This window comes from Phragmites australis, chromosome 7 (assembly GCF_958298935.1).
Source record: "Phragmites australis chromosome 7, lpPhrAust1.1, whole genome shotgun sequence".
In the NCBI taxonomy this organism is placed as follows: domain Eukaryota; kingdom Viridiplantae; phylum Streptophyta; class Magnoliopsida; order Poales; family Poaceae; genus Phragmites; species Phragmites australis.
In genome coordinates this window covers 3893242-3914664 of record NC_084927.1, presented here as the reverse complement: position 1 = coordinate 3914664, position 21423 = coordinate 3893242, and the positions used below count along the sequence as shown (strand labels likewise).

At 41.4% G+C, this 21423-nt stretch overlaps 3 protein-coding genes across 4 annotated transcripts; 1 reads left to right on the top strand and 2 right to left on the bottom strand.

Moving 5' to 3' along the window:
- Nucleotides 1-5992: 5992 nt before the first annotated feature.
- LOC133923894 (ATG8-interacting protein 1-like) lies at nucleotides 5993-11405 on the top strand. The gene is made up of 3 exons (XM_062369185.1): nucleotides 5993-6156; nucleotides 6843-7580; nucleotides 11169-11405. The coding sequence occupies exons 2-3, from the start codon at nucleotides 6853-6855 to the stop codon at nucleotides 11194-11196; spliced, it is 756 nt and encodes a 251-aa protein (XP_062225169.1). The 5' UTR covers nucleotides 5993-6156; nucleotides 6843-6852; the 3' UTR covers nucleotides 11197-11405.
- A 1294-nt stretch (nucleotides 11406-12699) lies between these two features.
- Nucleotides 12700-15724, bottom strand: LOC133923893 (uncharacterized). Of its 2 annotated transcripts, none has more exons than XM_062369184.1 (5): nucleotides 15565-15724; nucleotides 13737-13909; nucleotides 13558-13656; nucleotides 13307-13458; nucleotides 12700-13226 (listed from the first exon to the last, which is right to left on the bottom strand). In XM_062369184.1, exons 2-5 carry the CDS (start codon nucleotides 13905-13907, stop codon nucleotides 12845-12847), a joined length of 804 nt encoding a protein of 267 aa, XP_062225168.1. In that variant the 5' UTR covers nucleotides 13908-13909; nucleotides 15565-15724; the 3' UTR covers nucleotides 12700-12844. The 2 variants fall into 2 exon arrangements, with proteins under 2 accessions (XP_062225168.1, XP_062225167.1); XM_062369183.1 differs by lacking the exon at nucleotides 15565-15724 and adding an exon at nucleotides 14195-15413.
- A 1637-nt stretch (nucleotides 15725-17361) lies between these two features.
- Nucleotides 17362-20037, bottom strand: LOC133923892 (3-hydroxyacyl-[acyl-carrier-protein] dehydratase, mitochondrial-like). Its single transcript, XM_062369182.1, has 4 exons — nucleotides 19699-20037; nucleotides 19466-19596; nucleotides 19240-19377; nucleotides 17362-18140 (listed from the first exon to the last, which is right to left on the bottom strand). Exons 1-3 carry the CDS (start codon nucleotides 19966-19968, stop codon nucleotides 19272-19274), a joined length of 507 nt encoding a protein of 168 aa, XP_062225166.1. The 5' UTR covers nucleotides 19969-20037; the 3' UTR covers nucleotides 17362-18140; nucleotides 19240-19271.
- Nucleotides 20038-21423: the final 1386 nt, after the last annotated feature.

Here is a 21423-nt window from a genome sequence, read left to right as displayed (position 1 = left end):
CACAGATTTTTCTAGAACCTCTGCAGATTTACGGAGGTTCCGCAGAAATCTGTGAATACTTTGAAGTTTTTAGGGAAAAATAAACTGATGCCTATGCAACTCAACGTGGATAAAATCCACGAATTATCCAACACCAGTGGATGTATTCTAATCTATTTCACCAAGTACATGCAACTCAAAACTCACAAGAAAGTAGATTAGATCGAAACCCTAAAAATCAATGGGTACAAGAGTATGCAACAAATCATAAGAAGTTGAGAAGGGAGACACAAGTATTTGTTCACCGAAGTTTGATCACTCCTCAAAGAAGTGCCTATGTCTCCGTTGAGGAGCCCACAAAGAGTCAAGTCTTTTTCAACCATTTCCTCATCCAAGAGACCATAAAGATCAAGTTAGAATTACTTACTCAGATCGTAGGGGTACTAAAAACATCCTGAGGCTCACCAAAAGATTGGGAGCTCAACGGGTGACGTCTAGCCGTCTAGGTGGACGAACCACCAAGAGTAACCAACATAAAAACCACCAGCTTAACAAAGAAAACAAGTGCTCAAAGGATGAATTTGAATCTCACTAGCACTATCCCTTACTCTCACTCAATCTCACCCCAAATTTTACCTTGAATCACAAAAGGAAGAGAGAGAGAGAGCTTTAAATGCTTGAGAGCTACTTTGTCTTAGGTTAGGTCGTGATGAATGAGCTCCTCACTTGGAGGAGAGGGGGTGTGGGGTATAAATACTCCCCACACAAAAACTAGCTATTACACCTGTTGAAATGCGGACACTCCGTAAAAGTGCGGACACTCTGCAAAAGTGCGGACCCTCCACACATCCCAGTTAATCCCAATTCTGCTCAAGTGTGGACTATCCGCAAAAATACGGACCCTCCGCACTTGCACATCTCTATAAGGTTAGGGCTAACCTAGGTGCATGTGTTATGTTTGATGTGTCTCTCATATGTATGTTAGATCTTTTGACCACTGCTTCTACGCGAACAAGTAAATTTCGTATCTTCCTTAATAGTACGATATCCTAAACTCAATTTCAAAAGATGAAATAACTTTAAATCTATAAGATCCATGTGCTACTTCTTTTTTATCTTTTTGAGATCACCATGCGTCAAATTCTCACATATTTGAATTAAACATGTCCATACTTCATAAATCTCATTAGTTCTTTAATTATTTTGTCATTACCACCAAAACCCACTAAGGGGGCCTAGAAGCACTTTCAATCGCCCGTCCGAAGCGTCTTCGCCCGTGGATCTGTCAATCCTCGTCACCCGATCGAGCTGGCGCCCCAAGGTGAGGCCAAAATTCATCTTCATCTTTGCTTGATTTGATTTACAGATTGTTATAAATTTATAGCTCTAGATATTGTGCGGTGCTCTTGCATCTAACTTTCTTAATTGAACTCATTTTTTCTGTAGAACTCATTTTTGCGGCAAATGACATTATTGTGGTATGTGCAACTCATTTTTTTCATCACTTGTTTGTGGCAAATGACATTACCGTGGTCGGTAGAACTCGTATTTTCTTTATGATATCGGCAAGATGTAGCAATATCAATGGTAACAATTGAATCTCCAGTTTATAGCCTTTTCCATTACTTTTTTCATCACTTGTTATCCAATGTGTCTATAGAACTCATTTTTTTCTGTAGCTCTAGATATTGTTCCATGCTGGAGCTTTTATCTCCATATGTGGCAGTTCCTCTTATCATGCTATTTTCTCGAGACTGGGTTAACCTGGTCTTCTAAGTCATGTCCAATTTTCTCGAGATATCATGCTATTTTTTTTATACAACAATACAGCACGATGGCCGATTGGAACGATAAAAACACTAGGATAGTATGTGAGTTATTTGTTATTTATTGAACAAGTGAAGGATAACAATATGTTTGGATCACACTTGAACAAAATTGGGTACCGTAATGTAATGGCCAAGTTTACAGAGAGGACAAAAATAGCTTATAAGCTACAAATTAAGAACAAATGGGACAAGCTGAGGCAAAACTACACCAATTGGAAGGATCTGCTCAATGAGATGGGTTTAGGTTGGGACAGTGAAAGAAAAACAGTTCAAGCTTCAGAAGCTTGGTGAAAGAAGAAGACAAAAGTAAGCATTCAAGTTTTGTTGCTTACTTTTCCTATTAATGCATATATTTTTTTAAATATGTAACTTTTGTTTGTATTGCTGCAGGAAGTCAAAGGAATCACAAAGTTTAAGAACAACTGCTTAAAAATGAGGAGTTGTTGCTGAAATGTTTGAAGATATTCGCAACACTGGTGAAGATCATTGGTGTCCTACAAGTGGTACCTTACCCCAAGTCATCCCTATGAAACAAATGCGTTCAATCGTAATGAGGATGGTGATAAGGATGATGATAACAGTGGAACCGAGGAGATTACACCTACTAGTGGGCAAGGAAAGAAATATCGAGTGCCTGAAAAGGACAAGGGAAAAAAACCAAAGACTATTGGAGGACAATAAATACAAGACCAGTTTGGTTACATTGTGTAATTGAATGAGAAGACAAGTGCATCTTGTGAGCCTATGGCAAGAAGGGAGGACACATCAGGGTGTGCAATCAAAGATGTCATGACCTTGGTGAAGGAATGTGGTGCTAAGCCTGGTTCAAATCGGCACTTCATAGCTACTCAAGTATTCATCAAGAGGGCTAAAAGAGAGATGTTTATGACATTGGAAACACCAGAAGAGCGGTTTCAGTGGCTCAAAATGAAGCATCAGTGGATCACTATAAATGATGTTGCCAAGTAGTGGCACAATATTGTGATACATGCAACTGGCATGTATACCTGTATCTTTTTTCATTATGTTTGTTTATTTGTTTGCTTTCATTAAGGCATGTAAGACTTTAATATCAGTCCCTAGGATTGTTGTCATTATTCCCAAGTATTGTTATGCACTCTTCCTTAATGCAATATCAGTTTGCTTGTTGGAACCTTATTTGACCTCTTATATGTTTATACTTGTTATTATACAGATGTCCTCTTCTAAAAGTGATAAGGATGGAAGTGACTCAAAGGATGATGATTTGTATTCTTTGAGGATTATGCAACTACATAACCAAAATGAAACCAACCTCTTTCTTATTTCATGCCTTATGAACAATTATTTCTCAATCTACCATGACAAGAATGAGCCAAGGATATCACAGCTACCTAGATTTGGTTGGTTAATGGAAACATTGAACACTCCAAGGGAGAGTTATAGCATATTTAGGATGAATGCATCTCTCTTTTAGATCTTGCATTACCTACTAGTGACTAATTATGGACTATTATCCTCTATTCATATGAGCTCTATGGAATCTCTTAGAATATTTCTAGTGGCATGTGGTCATTGTTGGTCAAACATGGCTATTTAGAACCCGTTTAAGCATTCTGGAGATACAATCAGTAGAATTTTTTTTGAGGTTCTGAATTGTATGGTGGCAATGTCCAAGGACTACATACGTCCTAAGGATTCCAACTTTTCTGTTGTGCACAGTAGGATTAGTGGAGATCAATGGATGTGGCCATACTTTAAAGATTGCACAAGAGCAATTGATGGAACCCACATTAATGCAACACCACTTCCAAAATATTTTATTAGACATATTGGCAGATCAGGTAAAGCAACACAGAATGTGATGGCCACGGTTGATTTTGACATGCGTTTCACATATGCATCTATTGGTCAACCAGGATCTATGCATGACAGTAGTGTGCTCTACCATGCCATTAAAGTTGATGAAAAGATCTTTCCCCATCCTCCTCAGGGTAACCTTCCTTTCAATTTTTTCATTCAAGTTGTGTACTCACTCTGCAATTGCCTATGTTAGGAAAATACTATCTTGTTGATGCTGGATACCGAATAGACCGGGCTACTTAGCACCATACAAGGGTCAACGGTACCATGTTCCAGCTTGGAGAAGTGGCCCCGCTCATAGCAGTGAGAAAGGGGTATTCAACCATTTGCACTCAAGTATCCGTAATATTGTCGAGCGCACGTTTGGTATATGGAAGATGAAGTAGAGAATTCTTCTCAAGTTGCCAAGTTACCCAATGATTAAGTAAAAGATGATTGTTGCGGCAACCATATGTCTCCATAACTACATCCATGGGAATCATACACTTGAGGAGGATTTCATATTGTGTGATCTGGATCCAAATTATATCCCCACCATACCTACTAGATACAAAAAATATGTTCCACATCAAAATACATCGGATGTGTCTACCTCATATTCTAATGATAGTAATATGGATAAGTTCCATGATGACCTCACTAGGGCAATTACTCTATCTAGATGATGATTGTTGTATTTATCAATGTCTTTTGTTCTCATTTGGACAATTTAGTTGTAATATCTATATTATTAATGCCATATTTTAACCATTCGAACTATATTTATGTAGTAACCTTATGCAAACAATGGTTCTTACAATATATGGTCACAGCTTATTAGTGCTAAAAAAAACATGATAAAAAGGACAATTCCAGTATAATATTCTCTCTCAGGAATCAGGAATCAGGAATCAGCCAACTTGCCAAGCAATTTTATAGATAGAATCAGGAATCAATTCCACCACAAAATCAATTCTACATGAGAATCAGGTTGGAGATAAGTAAAATCAGGTTGGGGAGCTCTACCAACGAGGGTCATAATCACAATATAACCATACAACTTCCCTAATAATCTGCAAACAACATGAATTCAGAAATTCAATCTCCTGATCTATCGATCCAAATTCACTGTTCAAAAACCCTATGAAAGCATTAAAAAATTATCTACAACTCTCTACTACATCACATTCTAATATTTAACATCTAAAGAGCCATAAATTTCAATTAGTTGCTGGCGGCCACTGGCCTCCTCCCAAATGGCAAATATATATTTTTTATATGTCAAATGGATGGATGACAGTGGTGAGGAAAAAATAAAAATTAGAAGCAGTAGCAAATAAGTAAGTTGATTTCGTAAGATGATAAATAAAAAATTACCTTATATTTTGATGACAAATAAAAAAAATTCTCAATAACTTTCATGATCGAAGTGCCGACCATTCTTAGAGAGGCACAGGAACTAAGAGTCTTTCTAGTTTAGAGCTAGATTTTGTGAGACGGAAATGTAATAATGTTCCTCATCTTTTGCGCAAAACAAGGCTCTAGGAGTACAGTAGGCAATAGTGCACCTGGCTAAAACAGGTTCTTGATTTTTTTTTTAATTTCCTTCTTCGACACTGTACCCCTATCTTAGATTAATAAAATCTGAGGTTTGATAAAAAAAGACTTTTACGGTTCAGTTTTGAGTAGAGCTGGGACTTTGGGCTGTATTTTTTGGGTCGGTCCGAGTCCAGCACGGCCCGGTGCAGCTTAAGCCCGATCCGACCTGAGTACTGATGGGCCGAGTCAGCCCGGCCTGATTTATGGGTCGGGCCGGGCCTTGATATGGAGCCCAATGGGCGGTCTGGCCCGGTAAAAAATGGGTTCGCGCCCTCACGCGTGGTGGAGTGTGGTGATGCTGGGCCCGTGCCAGCCCGGCCCGATAAGACCCATCGTGCATTCGAGCCGGATCTGAGCCTAACTGAAGATGGATTGGACCAGCCTGGCCTGACCCAAACAGTTTATCGAGCCATCCTAGCACAACCCGAAAGACCTGAAGCCCGAAAAGATCGGATCGGGCCGCCTCGACCCGACCCAAGTCCCACCTCTAGTTTTGAGAGAGCATAACAGACTTCCCCGCTCCTTAGTAAATTAAAACCTTACGATTAGTTACACACATAAAAAATACAGGAGTAACGCTCCACGATAGTCGAGGCCGACAGGAGTTCGATGCCTATTTCACTCTTACTCTATTTTTCTAATAAAGGTCGTGCTTAAAAAAATCGAGGAGGTTGAGGGAAGGGTGCAAGCAAGCAAAGCCCACACATAGTCTGACATGTGGCGCAGGGTGCGGGCTGTGAACCTAGTCCATGAACCGCGTGGGTCCCGCCTGCCAGCGTCCCCCCTCACCCTTGCTTCCACATCTCTTCTTCTCTCTCCCACCAATGGCGGTTTGATCCGATCCCCTCCTCCTCCCTTGAAGCACACGACGCCTCGAAGCTCTTCCTCCACCTCCCCACTGGGCTGGACTGGAGATCCGTCTCTTCTGGTAAGCGCCGGCTTTGCTTGTAGCGATTTCGCTTCGCCCTGGCTTGTTGCCTTCTTCGCCGCCACGCTTGTGAGGGACCGAATCGGAGTCTTCGTTTCTGCGTGCGATGTCCCATCCGATCCGGCCCAGCCTAGTGGATATGGTTCTGGGTCTTGAGAGCGTCTGGCGCTCAAGATCCGTGCGGGCTCCGGGTGCGTCTTTCGCCCTTGGTTTTGGGGTCTTAGGAACGAGAGTAGCAATGTGCGTGTCGCCGTTCTTGGTTACTATTGGCCAGTTGGTGGAGTTTGTGAGTGCCTGCCTGGACGTAGATCGATGTGCTGCTCGTAACATTAATGATGGCTCTAGCAGCTGTGTGTGTTTCTCAGGTTGGAATTTTAGTGGTGATTTTGTTGCTTGGTGGAAGTGTTTGTCGTAGCTTGTGGAGGTAGTGCTAATTAGTAAACCGCTTTAGTTTGGTTCACAAGTGTGAGCATTGGTCCCTTCTTTTCTTTTCTCTGTGTGAGGTTTACTTCTTGAGTAATGAATGGATGCATGAATTCTAGCTTCTGTATCTGTTGGACAAGGCTTGATGAATGGAACTTGCTTTGTAATGTGCTATATATGATGTTTATCAGTTTATTTAAGTAATAATTTAGTTTGTTTCCAACCCTGATTGATGAAATTGTTTCTTGACATATGATGATCAGATTTGACGATATGGCTGATAATGAGAAAGAGGTGGTTGAGGGAACCACCCCCCGAGGAGCGGACTGGGAAGTGGTGACTCTCACAGCATCTGCCTATGAAGCAGCGCCAGGGCCCGGTGGGGCTGAAAGCAAGTCTACAGCAGGGACCAAAGGTCTTGACACAAGTAATTCATCTGATGCATTGCTCATGTCTCATCACTTTGTGTTTCCTCCAAGTGAGCATGAGAACCTACCAATACACACCAGTGTCGATGAGATACAGCCCGAGAAGGATGTGCAGGAATCAAGCACCAGCGTTGAAGATTATAGTTTCAAGAATATGGCAGGAAAGAATGATGCTGGTTCTGAGAGAATTCAGTTCTATGATGAAGATAAAAACCTCTCAGTTGATGATGTGGAGATGAGAGACGGCGTGCCTGCGTACGGTTCATCTCACGCCGAAGATGATGGACATGATTTTGTTGCTCGTGATGATGACAATGAGGCTGTTGATGATTCTGATGACAAATTGGATCAGACTTCAAAACCTGCAGCCAGCAAGAGCCGCGATGCTGGTGCCTCATGTAAATGCTGGTTGAAGAAGCATATGACCTGCCTGTATCACCAAGCGAAGGAAACAAATGCTATATGGTCCGTGGTGGTTGCAGCTGCGCTGGTTGGGATTGTGATTTTAGGACGTTGGCACAAAGATAAACTGCACCTTGACCAGCTTAAATGGCGCTCTGGCTCAGCAGTGAGGTATGTTAACCTCTTGTTTCCTACAAATGTATACATGGTTTCATATGTTTGAAGTATGCAGTTACCTAATTCGCCCTTTTGTTGTAGTGTTTTGCAAGTAGGCTTAATGCATGCACACAAGCACATGTGACTCTTGATATCTGCAGTTTGGCCTAGAATTTTGTTTCCGCATAACATTATTTCTAGCCGTAATAACCAGATTCTTTTAGCAGTGTTGCTTGATGTTATACTAACCTATACTTTATCATCCTCACAAGTTTCTAGTGTAGTAGTAACTATTAAGGTGGCAGTATATATTTTTGAACCTGATAGTTAGATGCTGTGTTTGCAATTCTATAGTTGTGCTTGTTTTATAGGTGTGATTTGGAATGCAAACAGATTGGACAGCAGTTATACCAGATTGCATCCATTGCTTAAAGGATCATACTCGGCTAGTTCCAGACTATTCTGAATTTAGATGGAGCTACTCCCTCATTCTATTTCATTTGATGTTTTAGACTTACTTGTTAAGTAAAGACACAAGATGACTACATGCTCATATTAAATTTGTCTTTTTGTTACCTCATTAAATTTGTTTATCTCCAAGATCATCCATATTGAACAAAGAGATTGAGTCTTGAAAACTGTAGTATGCACTATATGAGGTAGGTCTATTTCTAGAAGATATAGGTGCATCGCTCCTTGAAATCCTATAACATCAACAAAAAGGAACATCTTCTCGCACCTAAATGTCAAAATTTGTCCAAAAAATATTGTGTGTTGGGGGTCGGAGGGGTACTATTTATGAATATTACTCCTTACTTGGAAAATATTGTTTAATATTACTCCTTACTATTTATGAAAATATTGTTTGTTTACAGAATAATGAATAATGAAATTCTGCATTTAATTGTATATATTTACTGTTGATTATGCAAAAGAATTTATCCATCGAAGTCCCTAATTATACATGGTGCATGATGCGGCTTTCTTCAAGTATTTTTCCATCTATATTAAATCTGGATTTGTGTCAGGAACTTAGGATATGGTGGCATATCACTTTGTTTGGTTTGGGTACTGATATCGAACGTAAATTCTTACATATGTATTTGGGTAGAGGGGAAAATTATTGCCTTGTTGGAAAACTATAATCGATATCCACATCTTCTTATATTTGGTACATAATTTGGATTTATGTGTTCTATATCTCTATTCTGGATAGAGAGACATTCTTTTAGACTTTTATTGTTGAAGGTTGGAGGAAAAACTAAATCATCAACTGCTCTTTTGCATATTATCAGAGTCGTGAACATTCCAGAGGATACAATTTCGTATTATGTGAACTCTGTGTACTTCTGCATATTTTATTTTGTGAAGTCACCCTTCAAAGTATTGGATGCTTTTTCAACACTTTTAACGTGAAGTTAAACTGCAATGACAGTGTTCCTCGATTCTTTCTGTTTGAGAATTGAGGTTCTTGATTGTCATAGTGAATTTACATGTTTGCAATCACATTCGTGTTTTCAGTGCACTACTTCTATAAAATGAAGTTTCATGCAGTCACCAAACTTTGCTTCCTACTATCGTACCAGAATTCGGAACCTTCTTTTCTAACTCTTTTTGCACCTTATGATTTTACTAATCCTTCAACTTGGGTCTTTAGCAATGACCTAACATTTGGACTTCATACCTTGTATGTTACAAGTCAGCTTCCACCTGCCCCTCTACCCCCTAAAATGACTGATAATGACAAGGATTTAGATGGAAATGCTGCTCAATGGTTTGGAAGTTGAAACATTGGTTGGTTGAACCAATTGGGCGGTGATTAAATGGTTTAAACCTTTCCAAGCAATTTGGTTGCACTATTATGTTGCAGTACTTGGCAAACATTCTTTGCCATTTAACAAAATATGATCCTGGTCTGTTTCTGATGCATTGGGGGCATACCACCCCATCAGTTAGTACTAGGTAATATACCGGCAATTGCTGCTTCATAAAGGCTATAATACCAATCGGTTCATGTTGCCCTGGGCTCTACATTTCTCTTTTTCTACTGTGTTTGAAGCTATTCCTGTTGATTTGTTTAACATCTTGGATCTAGATCAATTTCTAAGTTTTCATAATTTATTCTTAGGTGATGATATTTGAATTAGAAATTTTTCGTAGTGTCATGTGGTAAAAGGTATTATGTGCAAACTTGAGTTTTTTACTTGCAGTGCTATGTGTCCACAACGTTAGATTCTTGATGCACTTTTTTGCTGCTATAGCTTCAGCTTGTTTTGTATAGAATTTTCTCTGAAGGCTTAGTGTTTTATGCTCTATATGGAACTGCTTTCCCCACTGGCAGACATGTGAGGACCTTTGCACTGACTACTGAGGAAACCTACCTGAAATTTGGTGAGATCATTTGCCGTGTCATGAATTTTAAGAGATCTATGGAGTGGTTCCTCTGCACCAGTTGTCCGTAATGTTGATTCCCTCATATGTTACACAAACAGCACAGCTAAGGATGGCAATGGGTATAGATTACCTGCGTGGCCGAGTCCCCAACACCACCACATTGCCATCCTCCTCCTCGGTCACCCTACCGTTCCTCCCTCCAGTCACCACCGCACCTTTCTACAGTCCCCTAACTGCTCATCCACTGCTCTGCACACACCATGCGGCTTGGAACATCACATCATCTCAGTTCTATCCCAAGTGGCCGGTGGAGAGCTCCTTGTGCTATAATGCTATTATCTCGTGTTCGTCCTGAATCTTAGTGTTATTCTTTAGTTCCTTTTCCCCGACTCTTTTGTATTTTTTTTCTGGCTAATTAGTGCCATCAAGATCTAAAAGTGGATATTGCTGTTGAGCTGTACTCGCCATTTATTTCTGATTTGTTTCTCTCCTGTTAGAAAAACAATTTGGGTGCTGTTGTATCCTAAATAAAACGAGTTGTGCTGTTGTGAATCGTGATGTACTGAACTAGAGTCTTCAATTACTGATGAATGTTTGCCTTGATATGCTGATGTGTGAGACATAATTTGGTGGTCAGAGGGGCATGGGTGACGATCTTTACCCATGGAGGGTAACAGGCATGGGTAGAAAAATGAAATGGTTAGACATCAGTCACTGTGAAGAACACTAGAAATTTGCCATATTTTGTCCTAGTGTGATGTTTGAGCATTCATTTTTCACCCAGGGTTTCATTGAGAAAAAAACATATTGTGCATTTTATGTGCATAGGTTGATTGGTAAGATGACATATGGGTTCGAATGCTCTTGCACATTGTTGTGTTGCTTTTCCAATGCTCTTGACATCAATGATTGCAACTATATCTTTAAGGCACTGAGAAAGTATAGGAACTATATGTTAACGCTGTTCTGCTAACATAAACATAATTAGAAGAATAATGATCATGGAAATCAACTATCTGTTTGCTTCTGATTTCTGTAGGGGTACCTTCTAGATGCTGATTTACTGATATGCGTTGATATTTGGAGCTGGACTTTTTCATTTTCTTACTATAGTTTGTGACCAACAATGTTGCACATTACTGTAGAAAGTTTGCATTCCCTTTTACCCTGTATCCACCTTTGCCTAATTGAGATTCTTTGCTCTGGCAGAGGATTATCAACAGGTGGCCGTCACTGATAGCTCTGATGAGTCTTCGCAAGTCACCTAAAGTCGTAACCAAGATGGTTGTTGCAATATGAATGTGACATGATGAAAAGGAGTATATCCAATGGTTGTTGCAATATAAATGTGACATGATGAAAAGGAGTATATCCAATGTAATAATATGATCTTTGACTGGGGTTTTTACTAGCAACCTACAATGAGTGCCTTGCGGGCTTCTAAGATGCCAAATTTTCTTCTGCCATTCACATTATCCTACCGTTTTACTAGCGACATGGCACATGATTTTAAGTTGCTACTTATGTGGTGATATACATTTTGACCAATGGCTGTAGAATACAGAATTGCATACTGTGAAGTCTATTAAAACTTGGTTGTTCAGCGAGAGCAACTCGCATATGCATTTGTGCCTTCCCTTTCAGAAAAAAAAAAGGAAAACCTGGAAGTTTGTTTGGCTTCAGTTGTAAGTCTTTACTGAAATATTTCTTGGCAATGTGGTGGTTTCTAAAAGTTGGTATTTGGTAATTTTCAGTCCAGAAGATGTATTTCTTGAATAGTTGCTCTTTATCGTTACTCTCACGCTTCACGATATCACTTGGGACCACTATGTCAGTATCGTAGTATTATCAACTTATTATAGCTCAAAGTTTTTCGACAAATCTTTGACACAATGGCAATAGCACGAAGGATTAACGTGTAGGTTAGGGCAACCGAGACAACATTCTAAAGTGTAACATAGAGCTGAATAAACATAAATTTTACATTTACTACCATAATACAACATACATTATACTGCTTAAACTTATCCCATAATGTCCTTTAGGTCCTCAATGCTCAAATTGCAAATCTGGCTCAGTTGAGGACTAAAATGCCCTCTACCTCCTAGCTTAGTAAAATATACTTAGTAGTCTATAAAACTTTTTTCGTAATGTCATCTTTACTTAACTCTCAAATTCACTGATGTGGCATGCTCGGCTTAGCCATGACCCTGTGGTTCAGGTGTCCCCGTGGTTCGACTTAGCAATCATGTGCATCTCACATGCTAAGTTGAGCCACGGGGCACCTCGCTGGCACGCCATATCGGCGAATTTGAGAGTTGAGAGTTGAGTAAACTAAATGACATTAAAGATAGGTTTATGAACTACCAATGCATTTTACTGAGTTCTAGCCCCTGCTTAAAAGAGAGGATAGCTCAAGGAATTTATACTAAATCCTAAGGATTTAGATTCTAAAACTCCCTTTCCAAATAAGCCCTTAAAAAGAAAATTAGATTCTAAGCAAATCCAGTCGGATGGTAGGATGAATCAGGATCATGCCGGAGCAACGCTGAGAGCCGGTAACCGGCACAAATCTGTCGTTTTCTTATGTCACCTAAATTTTCTTTCTAAACTTTCTTAAGAGAGCAGACTAAGTAGTACCTACCAGTAAAACCGGTTGCCGGCTGTTAGCATCTTTTACCCTGGGAAGGATCACATAGAACTTCACAAGTAGAATTTCCAAGCTATAAAACACCACATCTCAAACCCTGTCAAGAACATACTTTCGATGCTCAAACGGCACAAGCTGTTGAGACCATTCTCCAACTATTTTACAGCACATCTAGATACTAAATATAACTTGTAATGTTGTACTGTGAAAGTACAAAGTATAAAGCAAAACTATCTCATGCACCAATGCTGCCAAGCCAGAAGAACAGAGGAAACTGTGCAATTGCCATAAAGAGAAGGAAATAATGCTGTCGTGATGAGTGTCTCTCGCTGCTTCTCATCTCCGTGAACAGCACCCTCTTCATTGTTCTCACCAAGAACACTCCCATGCACAGGCTCATCCATGGCATCATAACGTAATATGAGTAAGCCCATATGAGCCTTGCAACAACAGCAAGGGAAAGCCCAGCAAATAAGTAGCCACCATAAGCTACCAGGTCAAGTAGTGGCACCTCACCACCGCCCATCGAGTAGAGCAAACCTTTCAGGATCACAAGCTGCAAGGCCCATCCGATGAGTGCTCTCGTAAAATGAAGATTTATAGCTTCTGGAGTAAACCTACACAATTATAATGTACATTATATTAGGGACATTAGGTTGGAACCATTTGGTGATTGATGAACAGTTTTCAAACTCACTTTCCCATGAAACCTAATGTAAAGCCTGCAAGAATGATGAAGCTTCCAAATGCCATGAAAGGGATGTACAGATCTGGCGCATTTATGTCATAGATTGGAGGTTTGTAGGACAAACGGCCACCGACAGGCTCACTTATCCGAGTCCAGTGTCCCTGCAAAGATATTGGAAATACTGATTTATCTCGGTAGACCAGATCGAAAAACCAGATTTACATGCAATGTTATAAAGCAAAAAAAAAAAAACAATTTACCCTGTGAAAGAATGGAAACAGTATAACTTTCAACTTGTTCCTGACATACTGATCATTCACATGGAAGTAATACTGTGGGTTGGAGAAGTATCTATTGATCTGCAAGGATAGAACTAATAATTTAGAGAGAATGCGAGTACGGGGATATCCAGGATCAAGATTTTTCAAAGGTTCCTTACGTTACTTTGCATGAATTCTGAGCTAGAATCCAAAAACTTCTCCCCATATGCTTCTAGCCCAGTTTTAATTAGACCTGACCTTGCACCATAGAATGAATTGCCAAATTGGCCAGGTTGAGGATTTGGTGGGGGCATTTGCATGCCAGGAGGATTTCCGTAGCTATCATACATGGCTGCAATGAAGAAGCTTAAGTCAAAAAGAATGCTAAGGCAAAATGAGATTAAAGATTTGACTTATGTGGTGGACAATGAAAGTCAACCAAAATATCACAATATTAGCAGAGTGTGACATACAATACAGCAAATACATGATAGGGATATTCAGGATACTGCTAAGAAGGAAAATTATTTTGCACTTTTGCTTAATTGCTACGCATATGTCTCAACTGATTCCTGCATCAACTTCTAAAAGCCAGAGGCGGACCGACCAATAGGGTGAGCAAGGGCGGTCCCTATACCTACTGCTGGAAGCGAGACCCCCTCCCCATGAGAGCTCCGACCCCTAGGTGCCTGGCCGGCTTTGGAGAAGACGAGAAGGAGAAGAGCTATCTGCGTGCTGCCCAGCTTTGTGGCACTATGGATCAGAGGAGAACAGCCCAGCCAATGCCCAACAGTTGGAATTGGCCCTTTCTTGCCTTCTGGGCTCGACACAGCGCTCGCTCTCTGCTGTCTCTCACCTGTGCGAAGCGCCGCCACTTGTCCCATTGTGATGACCGAAGCCTAACCCTAGCGCCACCAGCCTCTAGAGTTCCATGGTGGGAGAGGCTGCTGAAGGCCGCGTGTTGGGTTCTGACGTCAGGCGCAGGCATGTTCCAGTGGAACGAGCTAGTGCCGGGCTAGAGACAAGCTGGTCAGGCACCTGCGCTGCCCATCGGCCCGGCACGCGCCGCAGGCGCATGAACATGACTCTGAAAGTGAAAGGTGGTTGAGGTCTTCTACCTGCTAAGTTTGATTTCAGTACATTACTAAGCAATGTGTATACGCCATCGATTCAATGTATGAGTGATTGTTGATTGGATAGCATGCTGAGCATTCAAGGCTTGAACATAAAAGTATAGTTGCAGAAGTTCTCACACAATGCTTTGCACTCATTTAGAAAACCTATTGTTGTAATAACTTAAATGCTACTCCACCACTGTACCCTGTGGTTTGTGATTCCGAATGTAGGGGAAAACTAATGAGTTAAGAGTATTAGACCATTGATTTGATTGCACAAGCAATATTCAAAGATCATTTGCATTTTTTTATGCTTTCTAGTTCATGTTGTTTGAAATCACACGATATAAGTAGAAATGATTCATAATTGTTAAAATAGCGTCGAGTATACTTGTATGTGGTTGTATTGTTAGTTGTTTGTATCTGCCGCACCTAAAATTTAAGGCTGGGTCCGCCACTGCTAACAGCATACATCACACAATAACAGAACATGATATCAGAGTTATTCCACAGAGTAGTATAGACGAGATTTCTAAACATAGTAGAGCAATTGACGTATCCTCTCTTGAAAGGAAATCTCAAAAGAGGCATCACATCTGGTCGATTCTCTAAGCACAACAGCATCGACCAGATTCGATGCAGCTCCTCCCTTTCCAACCTACATCCCAAAACGCCAACCCATGCCCAGGGGCGGATCTACCACCCCGGCGAGCTCTGGCGGCCGCCAGAGGTGGCGGGCGGAGCAACAACACCACCCCCACCCCACCCCACCCCGGCCCCCGGTGGCAGATCGACCACCCCGAGCGAAGCGACGGCGAGGGAGAAGGGGAGCGCTGGCATACCGTTGCGATGGGCGACGCGTGCGGAGCGGAAGCGAGAAAGGATCACTTACCTCACTGGACGGAGCGAGGAGCGGTGCGGCGGTCGGAGGGGCGGCGGGCGGAGAGAGGGAGGGAGGAAGGAACCGGCTGGCGACGCCGCGTCGGGGTTCCACGCGGCCGCGGTGGAAGAAGGCTCTTTTGGTGTCGGTTTCTTCGGACGGAAGACGTTGGCTCCTTTTCTTCGCCTAGGACCCTATGCTATTGCTAATTTCGTTTCTTTCCCATCTAAAAAGTTTGTGAAAGAAAACAATTTGTATGAACACCCTGCATGTGCAGAAAAATTGGGGCAGCGGTTGACGAGGTGACGCTAGTCTAGAGATGAGAGAGGTGACTAGTCACGTGTAGATGCTCCCATAAAAGATTTGCATATTCTTTTTCTAAGCTTTATGCAAGTAAATCCCCCCCAAAAAAGTAAGAAAATCGTATTATGGTCATTTTGGGGAGCTTAAAGTAATGTAAAAAAAATGGTTAGATTCTATTATTAGCAACTCACTTAGGGACGAAAACGGTACAAAATGATCGAAAAAGGTCTAAACCACATTTAGTTTTACATTTCCTCTAAGAAACGAAATCGATAATGATAATGCCAGAAACAAATACGACATCGATAATGCGAGAAAATCGGAAACGGTGTTATCAGAACAGAAACATGTCAGTATCGATCGGGAATTGATAATTCAAACCCGAAACCACCGAACTTCGAGCTTCATTACAATAACTAAATTGTTTCATGATTGCAAGGATTTTGGATATGATAGTGGAAGAGAATGGATCCAAAGACTTCATATAATAGCAAACCACAAAAGATGAATCGTGACATCCAACCTTGGTTGTTTTATAGGTAAGTTTGTGTCTGTTGCTTCGCGAGCTCGTGGCTCGATAGCAGCATCGCGTCGCATCAAATTCGCGACTTCGCATCACGTGGGCAACGTCACGTCACGTCAGGGAGTGGAGGGCGGAGGAGGAAGGGTGTCAAGGGCTCAAGGTAGTGGATCTAGGAGGTGGGATATGGCTGTCAATGGACGTGCGGAGGGAGGCGCTCCGATGGCAGCGGCTGTCCGCCTGTCTAGGGTTGGACTGACCAACAACATGAGGTCGATCGTCAACCTACCACAGGTGAGAAGCTATGCTGGGAGGGTGGGAGCCTGGGAGGCATGTTGCCTATTGGGCCATGGGCTGTGGTCGAGTTGAGATGGACCACAGGAAAAAGAAACCAGAATTCCTAGCCGAAAACGAAAGAACTCGAAATGACCTAAATCATTTCCACTATCATTTTTACATGGTTTTCTCGTTTCCATTTTTGTTTTTCCGATATATTATTTCCAGATGCTACAATCGGAAAAGTTCAAAAACGATATCTGGAATACCAAGATTTATTATTTTCGTTTTCATCCCTACATTTACTTGTACGGATCTCAATGGTTCTAGTAAAATTTCTGGAAGTCTTTATAAAAAAATAATGGTTGAAATTGTTACCATATAGTAATATGAAAGTAGAAGAGAATAGCATCTAAAATGCAGCCGTTCCGTACTCCGTAGACAAGGTGGAGAAGTTTTCAAATATAACGTCCACTGCCAATTCGGCATGACATAAAGAAGTATTGCTCCATCGAGGCATGTCATGTGGATCGTGGACTACCGTATCAAAGTACCGTGTGGTCTTGTTTAACAATTATGATTTACTACGAGACCTATTTTCAGTGCAGGAAATTTTACAGAAACTAATTCAATTTCCAAGGAATTGTTAATTTGCATTCGGAACAGGGTCTTAACATAGATTATATAAAAACACTGGAGCCACTCAAATACAACAAAAAAGGATACATATACTGAACGGAGGATCACTTATATACAAATGTTTTATCATCAGGGCTTGAAACGACTATTCAAAATGATAAAGGACACGAGTTGCATAAACAAAACAAGGTCGGAACACAATGATGGCTTTGCCGTTTGCATCAGGTAGCTATGTCCAGGCATGCTTGACTCTGCTTATTGCATATCAAAATGTAACTAATCCTTGTTGTATTCATGCCCAAATAACACAACACTTTCACAAAAAAAAAGGTCTACAATATGCACTCGTCAGATGGTATGAGAAACTGGAATGTCTGCATTATCTGGGCACATGCACATTCAGGAGTCCCAAAGGCGAACCATGGATAAGGATGAAGATAACAACATTAGAAGACAAGTCGTAATGGAAATATCAGCATCCTTTCAAAATTACATGCTTCAATTATCTGCCCAAAGACGAATGCTGTGCTGCCTAGAATGTCAGCGAAGATCACCTTTTGGGATAGTTAGTAGGATCAGGTCCAATAACACGTGATCCAGTGTTTACATAGGGTCCTTGGAAAGTAGCTTGTGGTGGCAGAGGTTGTGATGAATCAATGATAGGCCTGCTCTTTGATTCCGTGAAAACACGTGAAGGTAAAAAAGGAAAGGTCAATGAACAACACTTCTCTGTAAGTTTATTGGCAGGGTACAAGATGTGAATTGTTTGCACTTATACAAAAAGGAGTGGAGATTCTAAGCCAGCACCGGCTTAGGCCAATAAGCCAGTGGCAATGTGCTTGACTTGAAACTGTAAAAGAAAAGGAGAAAAACACTTCAGGACAAGAAATACGACCAAAAAGCTCTATTTGTTAACAAGAAAACAATGGCATAGCAGACAATGGGAAGGTAAGAGCTATGAGGCAAAGCAGGAAAATGACTTTCAACATTTTAATAAGGATGTAATTGACACGTGAAAAGTGCAATGGATCTAAAGTGTTAGCAATAAATTTGCTATTATATTCAATCCTGGAACAAAATCACATATATTGTTATGAAATTACATGTCAACTAGCTTAAATAAAGTATTTACGCTACTAGTTTCCAAACAATTCAGCGACAGCATTATTACTTATGTCAACAGCAATTGATAAAAATGAGGAAAAAAAATAAAGATTTATATTTTACATTATAGCTTACTTTTGAGTAGATAGCTTCAGAAACATGAATAACAAAAAGAAAAAAGGAAGTTGCTTCCGTTACTTGTCATCAGGCAACCACTTCCGTTTAAGTTATAAATTATAATTGTTTTACTAAAATATCAGAACTAATACAAGAGTTCATTTAGGAACATGCATGGTTCAAAAGCTAATAAAATAACCGAAATATCTTGATTTGATGCAGTTCTTGCTCATTCTTGACAAGTATGGATATCTTGCTCAGATAGTCAGATCCCATACTTTATAGTGGATCACACAAGTTATTATACTATATTGTCTATATGGTAAGATTTTGCTGTTTATGAAAAAACTCCCAGACTCTCAGTCACGTCAGCAAATGCAAAAGATTATAGATGGAAAGAATCTGGAAGCCCCTGATTTCATTGCAGTAGCCAGTAGCCAGCAGTTAACACTGAACAGACATGACAGTATAAGGATAGACAGGCCAGCGTCCAGGGATGAGTGGTCAACCCACTGATCATTCATAGGCATAGACAACCGGTATGGTTCACGGCCCTTGCAAAAAATGCGGCGACTACACTAAGCTCAGTCCACACGCTCTGTTACTGACAAGAGGCATTTTCGGGGTGGGATACCATATATTTCTGACGGCACAAGATGTCATGATTTGTGACTAGGTTGTGCATTGTGCTGCTACTACTACTAGTAGTAAGCAAGAGCCATGGTAACCTGGGGTCAGGCCGTCTTTTTACTACAACTTGCTAGTCGTCTCTGAGCTCCAGTGTGGGCAGGACAACCATGGCTTCCCCATCAATGGCAAGAGAGCCCTCCTCTTCGTCCGCGAAGCATTTGGTTGCAAACTTGACACTGTCAATCGGGGTATGAGATCAGATACTCATAGGATGAAGTCTTAATCATTGGGAAAGAGGAGAGGAGAGGATGGCTGCGTACGTACACGTAACGGCTTGTGCCGCTGTTCGCAGTCGTCGTCTTGATGTGGAGCGCCTGGACTTGAGCCACCACATTCTCTTCGACGTACACCGGCGCGGCAAACTTGAGGGCCTGGCTCGCGTACACGGCGCCAGGCTGCACCAGCCAACAATCAAGCCACACAAGCTGTGAGCACGAGCGCCCCACCCATGCTCATGTGCTGTTCGACGAAATGCCAGATAGGAAGAGAGAGCGTACGAAGCGGGCGGCGATGATGGAAGGGAAGAGGGATGCCACCAGCATGCCGTGCACCACGCGGCCGCGCTCGAACCCGCCCACCTCCCGAGCGAAGCCGTCCTCGAGGTGCACCGGGTTGCGGTCGCCGCTCACCGCCGCGTAAGACGCCACGTCCGCCTCCGTGAAGCGCCGCCGCTCGCGCAACGCGTCGCCGACCGTCAGCACCGCCGGCGAGGGCGCGGCGGTCGTCGTGGTGCGGACGAGAGGGAATACGGCGCGGCCGAAGCGCATCGCGGTGGCCCAGATTGGGATTTCAGACCCGAAGGGGGAAGAGTAGGGAAGTTTACTTTTCAACAAATGATATCAACTCAGAAATAATACTACTCCCTGAAATTCGATGCATATTTTGATTATTATTTTCAACTAAAATATATTTATATAATCTAATAAGTTTATAATATTATGATAATATTTTTAAGATAAATCTATGTATATAATTTTCATGTTTTGAAACTAAATATTTCAAAATATCATGTATTTATGATTGGATTGGGTACTATTTTTGAACCATTTTACAAACATGTCACTATTTGTATCTTGATTAGTACTATTTTACCACTCCCTAGTTTCATAGTCCTCCCCATCGGACCATAGATAGAAAATATATTGTGTGGGGAGTGCAGCACGTGTAACAGCGAACTAGCGCTCCACCTTGAAAGCCCAAGGAACAAGGATAGGATGGGATGGATTGCGAATACGAGGGGAACAAAGTGCATGGACGGAGAAGAATATAGATAGTTTTCGATATGCTTGAGGCAAGAAAATGGCCACTTACTTTATTGGATGGTACTGACGAGCGGCGGTCGGGGACAGAGGATCCAACGAAGATGACACCGAATAATAAGTTTAGATTATGAAGATTTCCTATATAATAATTATGTTACTAGGGTTGTCTTTAGATATGCTTTAATAAAAATATAGGTAGTGTTTGGTTCAACATTATAAATGCAAATGATAATGGTATAAAAATACATTGGTAATAGTAAGGGAATGACTAAAATGGGGATATGCTTGGTTTAGAGGAGGTAATGGTAATAACTTTAGTCCAACTCAAAGGCACACTGTTAAAAAACAAAATTATGAAGCAATGATTCTGAATAAAGCATTCATCACAATAGATTGATGAATTGAACTTGCAGAATTCTCTCTCCTAGGCAAACAATTTGTTTAGAGGAGAGCAATCAAATCCCTACATCTTTTTATCGAGAAAACAAATCTCAATTACATAATCATCAGGTACACAAGAAACCTTGAACAATAGTTTGAGAATTGAAAGTAGATTCCATATCAAATGCAAATTAGCATGCAGGAGGTCCTCTTGGCCACCCTCCATAATCCAACCGAATTAGATCCATGCTCTCTGATCTGGTCAAAATGAAGGGGAAACAAAGATGGATCATATCACGGAATCTATCCAAGCCACCGCGGAGCTGCATGCGAGCGCTATGACGCTTGAGCCTACCCAGATAAATCGGACGAGGCATGCTTCTTCAGTTGCCATCAGGCCTTGTCGGCCTTCTTGGTGGTTTCCCACTACTGGCAGAGATGGCAGCTGCAACGAGGAATGAGAGACAACAGTAGAGGAGTGGCATGGTGTGGAGGAGGCAGAGGTGAAGAGGCCATGGAGGGATGGGGTAGCCATTGGGAAGGGAAGAGGCAGTGGGGATGGATGGCCATCAAACTGGG

Excerpts from the sequence above, each read along its gene's own strand:
- LOC133923894 (XM_062369185.1), top strand. The coding sequence starts at position 6,853 with ATGGCTGATAATGAGAAAGAGGTGGTTGAGGGAACCACCCCCCGAGGA. Across the intron at positions 7,581-11,168 it reads CGCTCTGGCTCAGCAGTGAG|AGGATTATCAACAGGTGGCC; the intron begins GTATGTTAACCT and ends TTGCTCTGGCAG.
- LOC133923892 (XM_062369182.1), bottom strand. The coding sequence starts at position 19,968 with ATGCGCTTCGGCCGCGCCGTATTCCCTCTCGTCCGCACCACGACGACC. Across the intron at positions 19,597-19,698 it reads CCATCATCGCCGCCCGCTTC|CCTGGCGCCGTGTACGCGAG; the intron begins GTACGCTCTCTC and ends TGGCTGGTGCAG. Across the intron at positions 19,378-19,465 it reads AGCGGCACAAGCCGTTACGT|TGTCAAGTTTGCAACCAAAT; the intron begins GTACGTACGCAG and ends CCCGATTGACAG.
- LOC133923893 (XM_062369183.1), bottom strand. The coding sequence starts at position 14,441 with ATGGGACAAGTGGCGGCGCTTCGCACAGGTGAGAGACAGCAGAGAGCG. Across the intron at positions 13,910-14,194 it reads GGTCTCGCTTCCAGCAGTAG|CCATGTATGATAGCTACGGA; the intron begins GTATAGGGACCG and ends TCTTCATTGCAG. Across the intron at positions 13,459-13,557 it reads TGTTTCCATTCTTTCACAGG|GGACACTGGACTCGGATAAG; the intron begins GTAAATTGTTTT and ends ATATCTTTGCAG.